The sequence below is a fragment of the Propithecus coquereli genome, unplaced genomic scaffold (genome assembly GCF_000956105.1).
Source record: "Propithecus coquereli isolate 6110/MARCELLA unplaced genomic scaffold, Pcoq_1.0 Scaffold253, whole genome shotgun sequence".
Classification (NCBI taxonomy): domain Eukaryota; kingdom Metazoa; phylum Chordata; class Mammalia; order Primates; family Indriidae; genus Propithecus; species Propithecus coquereli.
Genome location: NW_012148097.1, coordinates 1,134,284 through 1,144,399, shown reverse-complemented (window position 1 = coordinate 1,144,399; position 10,116 = coordinate 1,134,284). Strand labels below are relative to the sequence as shown.

At 45.7% G+C, this 10,116-nt stretch overlaps 1 protein-coding gene across 2 annotated transcripts in view; it reads right to left on the bottom strand.

Annotated features, from left to right (window-relative positions):
• Window positions 1–520: 520 nt before the first annotated feature.
• F13A1 (coagulation factor XIII, A1 polypeptide) overlaps window positions 521–10,116 on the bottom strand; it is a 171,947-nt gene continuing 162,351 nt past the window's right edge. For both annotated transcript variants that reach the window (XM_012647003.1, XM_012647004.1), the window contains one exon: window positions 521–2,223. In XM_012647003.1, the coding sequence (XP_012502457.1) occupies window positions 2,070–2,223 (154 nt within the window). In that variant the 3' untranslated portion in view covers window positions 521–2,069. The remainder of the gene's footprint in view (window positions 2,224–10,116) is intronic.

Below are 10,116 nucleotides of genomic sequence, written 5' to 3'. Positions count from 1 at the left end.
GCTAGCTCTAATGTAGGCGTAACAAATAGGTTTCATCTTGTGTGCCGACTCCAAATCAGTTGGTAGTTGCTATGGGGACTTCAGAAGGACTCTGAGGCCCTATCTGAGCTGCAATTGTGCAGTTATGTCTGCCGTGATTATACATATTCGTCATATATTTTCCATTCTTGTTCTAAAACTGTATCAGGCATTCATGATGATAGATCTCCATGTCGGCTGTCCACTAATTCACCATAATGGTTCATGAGACAGTTCATAAGAAAATATCTGCAGAGATTTTCAAGTTTCTGGAAGCTGGTTTTTGAACTAAATATGCAACTTGCTCTTTCAGTGAATGTGGTTAATAAAATGGAGAGAGAGAGTGAAGAAAGCTAACTGTGATGTTAACACCGATTAGAGTAACTTTCTTTAAAGGACAAATGCGTGTCTTCCCATCCGGGGTGGAGGAGGGTGATTTCTCAAGCAGGTCTAGTTAATAGTGTGTTGTATTGAAAATTAAAAACATTCACGTCTGTGCAGATGCAAATATAATCAGATTAACTTTATTTTAAGCTTCTATTACATTCTAATTAATAAGAATATACTAAGTTAAGCCAGTTTAACAGGCTAGAAAATGCATTTCATGTTAAAATTGGGTATTGGAAGACTTGGCAAATGCTAGGAGACGACTTAATGGAGTTATGTATGATGCATCCATAGAGGGGACCAGCTAACCCTCACAGGTTAGTGTTGAAGGCTCAGGAACCACGTCAAAAGCTTAGAAATGCAGTTATATAAACCAGGGTATTTCATTCTGGCTTTCCCCGTAGTGTGCTTCTTCCCACTGTTCATTTTTTGCTAAGAATCACAGTCTGCTGACTTAAATCACACCCTAGGCACATCAGTGGGAAATTCTGACCATAAATCAGCCTTGCAAATAAATACCATGGAGACTTGTCTTTTGGTGCTTTGGAACGTAATACAAAGATGTCAGTGTCCTTTTTCGTTGGGTCAGAACTACCACTGGCTATTTGCAAAGCTGAGTCTATATTACCTCTCAGCACCTGAGTGCCAAGCTGAGGTCCCAACATGGGCGATGGGACGGACCAGAGAGAGTCAGTGGCTGCCGTCCTTCCACATGTCTGGCCACTAGATCTGCCAGCTTCTCCAACCTGTTGGGCCTGAGCCTGCATCAGTGTGTGAAGGAGAAGATCCCAGAGAGACAGGTGACGTATAATCCCCAGTTAAGGAGACTAATTCCTCACTCCTCCAGTATCAAACCAGCCTCTTTACTTTCTAGTGCTGCATCCCAGAAAGAGTTAAACTAGGGGATACTGCTTCCTGCCGATCAGGCCACAGTGTGACACCTTCTATAAAATGCACCATAAACTACATTATTTAATAGACCCGAGTATTGCACCTGCTTTCTTAGCTCCTCTTAGGTGATTAAGTTTCCCACAAATGCAATTTGTTAATGTGGGGCCACATCTTCTCACAAGGTAAATCTGTGAAATTTGGCAGGCAGCCGGTTGGCTTCAAGTGCAAGATCAAAGACCTTTCCCTGGCTATGCCAAGAAGAAAAATGATGTTGCTCTCAAGTCCTGGGAAAAATATTCTGACATGAGAGTAGAACCCAATTCCAAGAAAGGGGAATAGAATTCTAGAGCCCAAATCACTGCTCCCTTTTAGGAAATGTGTTGCCCCGAAAGACTGGGTGGGGAACGACAAGTCTCAGGTATAGATCAAATCCTCCTGCTAGAGGCCTTTGATATTTGGAGCTGTAGCCGTTCATGATGATAAATGATGACTTTTACTCTTATGCGCTATGAGAGCTTAATTAGAGTTTAAAGCTAATGCTCAGAATCCTTTGGAAGGTGGAGACATTAAAAACTAACTTCCATCCTGAATAGCCTGGGTTTTGAAAAGTAAATCTTTGAAATACATGGCGTCAGCACTCTGGGGCCCTCTCTGGTCCTGTCTGGGTCTTGACACCTAGGTTAAAGCAAGAGCTGACTATGTTTGCATTAGAGTTTCCTTAGCCGCAGCTACAGGAGGCCCAGAGCCCGGGTCCACCTCAGCCTCCTGTGCATTTACATGGAAGGTCGTCTTTGAATGTGCAAGTCCAGCTCGCCGTACACATGTCTCAAGGAGTCACTGGTCATGCTGGCTATCAGCTTTCGAGGGCCAGAGACCCAAGGCCGACACACTTCTTCCCATTGCACGGTGGCGTTGGGCCGGATTTCACTGAAAGGATGGAAAAGAGAGGAGAGGTTGGCAAATCAAACTTCCCACCTTGATCAGGAAGCAGTGAGAACCCTTGCCCGGATCTCTTACTTTCTTTCTCTCAGTTGATGGTACTTAGTGGACTGAGGGGCCTGGCTGGCTGATTCAGTAGGTTACAATCCGAATGAGGTCCCTATATGATGCTCTGCACAGCCTGTCACCGACAGTCCCCCTGGGTCATGTTCCTTCCACTGGGATACATCGGTGGCCTCCCAGGAGCTGTGAGGAGCTGGCTGAGCCCCACTCAGCCACCAGGCAGCTGAACCCTACTCTGTCCCCTGGCCCTCCATGGCAGCCTTAGCTATGTGACTGATTTTCTGCCTCAGCTCTTTTTTTGCCACTCAGTTCCCTGCTTGGAGTGGAGTCCTATCTGAATCCCCTAGCTGCCTTTGCTGGCACCCTGACACTCCAGGCTTAGCCAGCCCCCTTGGGATAGACCTTGTTTTCAGGCCCAACATCTGGAACATAACCCTGCCTGCTGCCATCTGACTTTGAATATCTTCATGTCCTGTAATTTGTAATTCTGTTTCAACCACCAGATTGGGTCTCTCCACCCATTCAAATTTCTGTTACTCATTTTTCCCAGTGCTCTAATCTGTCCTGATAATGACGTGGCCTTTCATGGTCCTGGTGTTCTCCTTCCTCCCAGCCCGTGCCCTGAGGTCCTCCTGAGTCTCAGGGACAAGCCCACTCCAGTGGATGATGGAGGTCAATCAGGGTTGGGGAGATTTAGGCTTCTCTGGGTGCTTCATACATATATACATCCTCCCCCATAAGCCTTGGGAGGAGATTATATCCAGGTTTTACACGTGTGACGGTCCTTCGAGGTAGATACTATTCAACACATTTTATAATTAAGAAAGATGGAGGGTTAAACAAGCGAAGTTACTTTTTCAAGATCACATAGTTGGTAAATGGACAGAGATGAGATTTGAACTGAGGTTTATCTGAGTCCCAAATCCATGTTCTTTCTATTAATACTCCTGCACATTGAATTTCATACTATATTCTACAAGAAAATACTTTTTCTGACCACTGTGCCGACTTCTTCACAGGTTTTATTTCTCAAGACAGATCCTCTTCCATTCAGTATTAAGAGTTTCCTGCAAATGTTCACAGAGCATTCCTGACCTATGCTCTCCGGCCCTCAGGGAGGGCACGTGCTCGCTGACCTGGCCTGGAACCCTGGCTGCCCTTTCTCTGGGAGAGTGGAGGGAAGATGAAGTGAGACCACCATGAGTGCCTTGAAAAGAGGAAAAAGGAGCCTGACTATTTTCAGGCTGTTATTGCGGCACAGCAGGTCAGAGTCAGAAAGGACTCGAGAAATCACTTAGTCCAACTGTCTCATTTTACAGAAAAGGAAACTGAGGTCCCAAGGAGCCTACACAGTCTCCAAGGGCACAGAACCCAGTGGCCCCGGTAACAGAGGAGCTGGGATTGGAACCAGCTGCATATCCTTTCTAGATTCCTGTTAGCAGAATAGAGTTTATGCTATTTTGCATTTCATGAAAACTTGAACATCAGGAAAATGAAGGATGCTAAAAAGACTTGACTCATAGAAAATACTGGCTGCTTCCACCAGGGATGACACAGCACAGTCTGCTCCATGTGTCTTTGTACACCGTAGTGCATGACTTGCTCCAAATACGACTCGTTCGGATGTAAACCCAGCTGATTCTCACGGTTACTTTACGGTCGCTAAAATTGGCACATACTGAATTTGAATTCTAATGGGCTCAGGGACCTAAAGCCTCTGTAAATACTTAGCAATTTTGCGTGGTTAGAAATTTTGAAATTGGAGACGTTGATAGATACGCAATGAAGAATACCAAGTAAAAAATGGTCTTGTTTGTCGTGTGTTTGCAATACGGTTCCATAATGAACACTATTACATGTGGAGTTTATTTAATGGTTATTTCTACCTGTCAGATGGAGCTACAGAGAGAAAAGCAAATTGGAATGAATGTATCCATTTTTCTAAAAAATCAGACATTGCTATCTAAATAATGTGAAATGACTGGCATCCATATAATGAAATATCATTTACTGAAATATCGTTTACCACGGACTCTAGTGTCCAGGCACTTGTACTCAAAACTTAATTCTCCCACTTACCAGCCGTATAAACTTAGGCAATTTATTGTCCTTCCCTAAGCCTCAGTTTTCTCATCTGCAAAATGGGAACCATTCAGTGTTTACTCCATTGACCTGCTGTGAGAATTAAGCAATCCAAGCCAAGTGCCCGGGACAGGGCCTGGTATGTAGTGAACATTCAGAAAACCTTAGCTGTTGGCATTTCACCATACTAGCTTCTTTATTTGTTTGTTCACATGACGACAAATGAGTGCTTCAGCTGCTCCTCCATCTCCAACACTCACCAGATGAATGTATCATGTGACAAAATTTTCCCAAATCAGCAGGTTATGGTGAAATTTATGCAGGGGCAATCCTTGGGCTATTTGCAACTTCTAGGCTGAATAAAAAATGAAGGGGACGTTACCTACACGGCTGGTTTAGTCAGTAGCTGTAGATGAATACACCTGCTAACTCAGCCCTTAAAACAATGTTTATGTAACGTTAGTGAGTAGCCTCCATTCTGTGCCAAACTCTTCTCCCCCAGTGGCGTGTGGACTTGGAGAGTGGCCGGGGTCTGGACCATGCGAGTGTGGCTGAGTTCCAGTACATGCCTGTCTGAGCATGCAAGAGTTCTCAGTTCTCCCTGGTCCTATATTCAGATGAGTGTAAGGTTGTGGGGTAAAGATTGAAGAGGAAAACGGAATTAGCAGTGCAAGGTTGAGTTTCTAATCCACCCAATAAGAAAGGCATTTTTACCCCTCAGGTAACAAGTAACGAGAGTACACTTCAAAGGCATAAGTGGCTTCCTCTGGATTGCACGGCTGGGAAATGGATGACCCAGACAAGAACCTGCTGTTCACACCAGCACCTACGCCACGGGAGCCGGTGAGGGGGGCAGGGGCTGTGGGAGCAACTGGGGTCAGAGAAGGACCGTGGGACTTCGAGAACAGAAACGTGTCAAGGGACCTGAAGAGCATGCTCGTGCTCAAAAAAGAGGAACGGGCTGTGCAAAGGAATTCCGTGGCTACATCCACAGATCCCTGAGACAGCACTCGGGGGCTGGAATGAGGCACTTCATACCAGTCACAATGGAGGGGCTGCGGGCACAGGAGCCGGGGGAGACGAGCTTTGGACTAGGTGGCTGGGGGAGGAGTTGCGAGGAAGGGGAACTGTCAAGGGAAGTCAAGAGTGACTCAAAGGCCCAATTGCCACTTCGCACACAGCTAAGGCGAAGGGGGCGATCCGGCGCCATACACCTGTACGTTACCTATTCCAGGTAAAATTAGAGCCCCAAGATTTCCTCGAATGTCAGTAAAACAATACATATTTCAGCTGGCTGTGGGAGTACATTCCTTGGGGTATAAAGGGGAAAGGCCCCAGATCTCAGAAGTTGAGACCCCAAATAAGAAATCCCTTTCTCTGTCAAATCTGTGGCTAGTTGGTTGGAAAGGCATCTACCGCCTTGGGGAGCTCTCTCTATGAAGCTGCTCCAGGCGTTGACTTTGACACTGACAATCTAAAATGTATACGTTAATTTGGTATTTGTTAATACTTTTCTTAATTTTTGTTCTTTATATATGTGGCTAAGTTATTTTAATCAGTTATATAAAAGCCAAATTATGGGAAAATGCACACAGAGGTAACCTATGTATGTGAGTATTTTGTCGAACCCAGTGAACTGGCTTTCCGATTCGAGGTTTGAAAGACACTGACCCCATCGCTTCGTCACCTGTAAAAGGTGGACGCCGTGGGATGCTGAGCAGGGGGAGGCGAGGGTGGGCAGAGTCAATATTTGTGCTGCTCTGAGAACCACGGCAAGACACGGTAAGTGCCAAGAAGTGTTAGAAATTTTATATGTTCTTCTTTTTTTAATTATTATTATTGCCTCCATCGTTGTGGTTATTGTTTGCTCTGCCGGAACTCTCTGCAACATAATTTAGGAAAGTTTCTCCTGCCTGTGTGCAGAGAGACAATCTCTGTCCTTAATTGACAGTAATCAATTCAACATGAATAGTTTGAGATATTTATTTCTCAAGGCTGTGCTGCTGTAACACATATCCATTCATTCTCTCTCCCCTGGTTTCCCCAAGTGATCAATCAGTGTCACTTTGTGAAACGGTTATCCCGCTTCAGGATTTGACCCGGGACCATGTACTGTGGGTAACTGCCCCAAAGAGAAACGAAATCCCGAGCGGGACCTTATCATTTGCTCTCCCTCATGGAAGCATCCGCATAATGGTACCTGCACGCAGAAACACTCACACACGAAGACACACATGCTGCCGTTTTTCCTAAATACGTAACAGAGAGAGAGAAATCATTTACCCGTTTTGGTAAGTGGAGCAGTGCTGGAATAATCCTGTTTCCTGGGATGGACGCGTGATGGATGATTCTCAGTCATGTGCTGAGCCATCAGGCCGCACCGGCCATTTATCATCTCGAATGCACACAGGCAAATGGGACTATTATTACAATAAACTGCAACTACCTGCGGTTGTCCTCTGTGTGCCTAGCCCTCAGCTTCTGTCCTACTTGGGAAACTTAAAGTTTAAACCCAAATCACAAAGTCAGGGAATTTTTTTCTTGAAATAACTTCCTGAACCTGATCATTTTTTAAAGAGAAAAATGAATCTGGAAGGTAAACTATTTGATGCTCTGGAAGCACCGAGTGTAGAAACCTAAAAGGTAAGAGTTTGTGGATGTGGAAGCTCCGCGCATCTCAGACAGGCAGGAGGCAGGGGGACAGCAGGGAGGTGAGCCCGCGGGGGAGAGGAGTTGGCTCTCGCCCCGAGTGAGGAGCGGACACGGCCCTGCCTTCTTTGTTCCTGGTTCCAATTCTCTGCTCACCAGCTCCCGCCTTCCAGGCCCTCTGCCGTGGGCTCACGACCCCCTGCCTTCTAGACACCGCGTCTGGCAGGGGTGTGGGCATATGAGTAGCGGCAGTATTTCCCGACAATTTGAGATCTGTATCCTGAAGGGAATACAGTCTCGCAAAAGATTTTGGCTCTGTGGAATTGCGCTTTCTAGGGGTCCAAGTTGTTACATGAATCTGGCATGCCTAGACCAGATCTCAGCACCACGGGGTGCAGTGGGTGTTTCTAATTATCTGACCATGTGGAAGTGGGTGCTGGCTGGCTCAGGCCTTGGCTGTGAAGGTGTGTGCTGGAGTCAGGAGGAAACAGAGAAAGCAATGCTTGCTCTAAAGCCCTAAGCCCAGCCTAGATAACAAATCTTTCCTATATCGTGTTTTTCCCCCCAATTTTTGAATATCTCTGAAAAATAAGGCTTTCTTTGCCTGGGAGAGATTCCACCCTGAATCTGGGTTCTCATAACTATTCAGCCATAGAAAAGAATGAAATCTTGTCATTTGCAACAACATGGATGGGCTTGGAGGACATCATGTTAAGTGAAACAAACCAGGCACATAAAGACAAACACTGCATGATCTCATTCAAATGAAATCTAAAAAAAAGAGATGATATCATAGAATCAGAAAGTAGAGCAGTGGCTATCAGAGATCGGGGAGGGAGGAGGGAGGAGAGATGAGGAGAGATTTGTCAATGGGTACAAAGTGCCAACTAGGTAGGAGGAATGAGTTCTGGTGTTCTGTTGCACAGTAGGGTGAAGATGGCTAAGACTGAGGTATTGTGTATTATAAGATAGCTAGAAGAGAGGCTTTTGAATGTTCTCACCATGAATAAGTGATAAATGCATAAGGTAATGGATAGACTAATTACCCTGATTTGATAATTATATAACATATACGTGTATCAAAACACCACACCATACCACATAAATATGTATAATTACAATGTATCATAAAAAAATTTTTTTAAGAGACTGAGAACTGTTATGGACTAAATATTTGTATTCCCTAAAATCCATTTGTTGAAGCCCAAACCCCCAATGGGATAGTATTTGGGGATGGAGCTTTTGGAAAGTAATTAGTTCAGGTGAAGTCATGAGGGTGGGGCCCCCATGACGGGATTAGTGCCCTTATAAGATGAGACACCAGAGTGCTTGCCCTGCCTCTCTGCACTGTGGGAAGACACAGTGAGAAAATGGCAGTCTGCAAGCCAGGAAGAGAGCCCTCATCAGGAACCGACTGGCCAGCAGGCTCCAGACTGTGAGAAATAAACGTCTGTTGTGTAAGTCCTCTGGTCTCTGGTACTTGCTACAGCAGCCTGATTTCAGAGCTCCCAGCTTTCTCTCTGTCCACCTATCTGCCATAGCCCTATGTGATGGTAGTAACTACTAATAGGGCCTTAAGCCAGTGTGTGGGCAGGACATCTGCCTTGTGTTGTGCAGGGACCAGCCTTGCCCATCCTTTCCCTGATTCATCCCACTTTGCCCGACCCCAATGTCATACGTTAGCAGCAAGCAAAGCATCTGGAGACTTAACCTACTTTGGGCCCTATGCCTCCCAAATGGGGGGGGGGGCGGGTCATTGCACTGTGTGAGAATTCCTCTTTTCTCTAAGACACAGAATGTCCCTTTTTATGCTTTAGTTTTGATCAAGGTGGGATTCTTGGGACCGCCAAAGTGTAAAGGTAGCAGGAGGTTCCAGTACACAGACGCAGCTTGTGGAGTTACTGTTTGAGAAAGAAAAACTGGGTACAGCAGGGAGCTGTTTGAAAGAGGAAATGTATTTTACTCTGCCGGAGTGATTCTTGCATCTGATTCGAGTGGGAAGGTGCGAGAGTGGGTGAGTGAGACTGTCGTTTCTGACAAAGGTGGGGCTATCACTGCTGACCCCTCCTTCTAGCTGGGGCTGATTACTACTTTACTTTCTTTTTTTCCTTGCAACTTTCCCATTAGCACAGCAAGGTTGTTATGTTCTGTGTTTGCATTTTTTCAAAAGCACTCAAATTATTTTCTCTGTTGTTCATTGCATCCGCAATCAAGCATGCTTTAAATGATGGGATGCAGAGCTGTGAGCACTGTAACTTGGAGGAAGCGCAGAGAGCCCTGCACGGGCGATGGAGTGTCCCAGAGCGGGCAAGTGAGGCCTCTCACTGTCCCACAGGTTCCGGAGTGCGGCAGCTTTCCTAAAGGGCATTGGGAAAATTCCTAACGTAGCTGGTCATAAGGCAGTTTCCAAAGTCCTCCGCCCCCTTTCCGTGCCTTAGAAGGTCACCCCTACAGGAAATGTGCTTGATTGATTGATGCTGACAGAGACTTATTGTGGTAGAAATGAAAGTAATAAACCTCAAAGATTGGGACCCATTCTGGGTGTCACACTTTAAAAGAAGTGCTGACAAATTGGAATGTGTGGGAGAGAAACCACATTAGCAGAGAAAGATAAAGTCAGGGCAGATATTTGGCCCTGGGTAGAAAAGACGCAAGGAAAGACAGCTGTTTGCAAACACCTATAGGCCGTCCGGTAGAAGAGAGATGGGCCTTATTTCGTGTCAGTCCAGAAGGCAGAATTAGGATTGCTGGTGGGATCAAAAGGTGGAAAGACATGTTTTCTTATCATTAGAGCTACCTGACCACGGGCTATCTTCTTGGGTGACTCTTTGTCAGGGAAGTCACAGAAACTGAGACATGTTGAGCACAATCTGATGGTGTTGTGTGTAGAAGAGGCTGAGTTTCATTCATTTTATTTCAGAGCCTGGGGTAGTCTCTGATCCCCTGAATCAGAAGCCAAGTCTGGAAGTCCTTAGGCTCAACTGAAAGTACCGCAACAGAAAGCAACAGTTCTGGACAGTGACTGGGTTGTGAGAGGGAGCTGGAAAGGAAGGGCCCATGAAAAGGGACAAGAACGCCTTCCAGCAT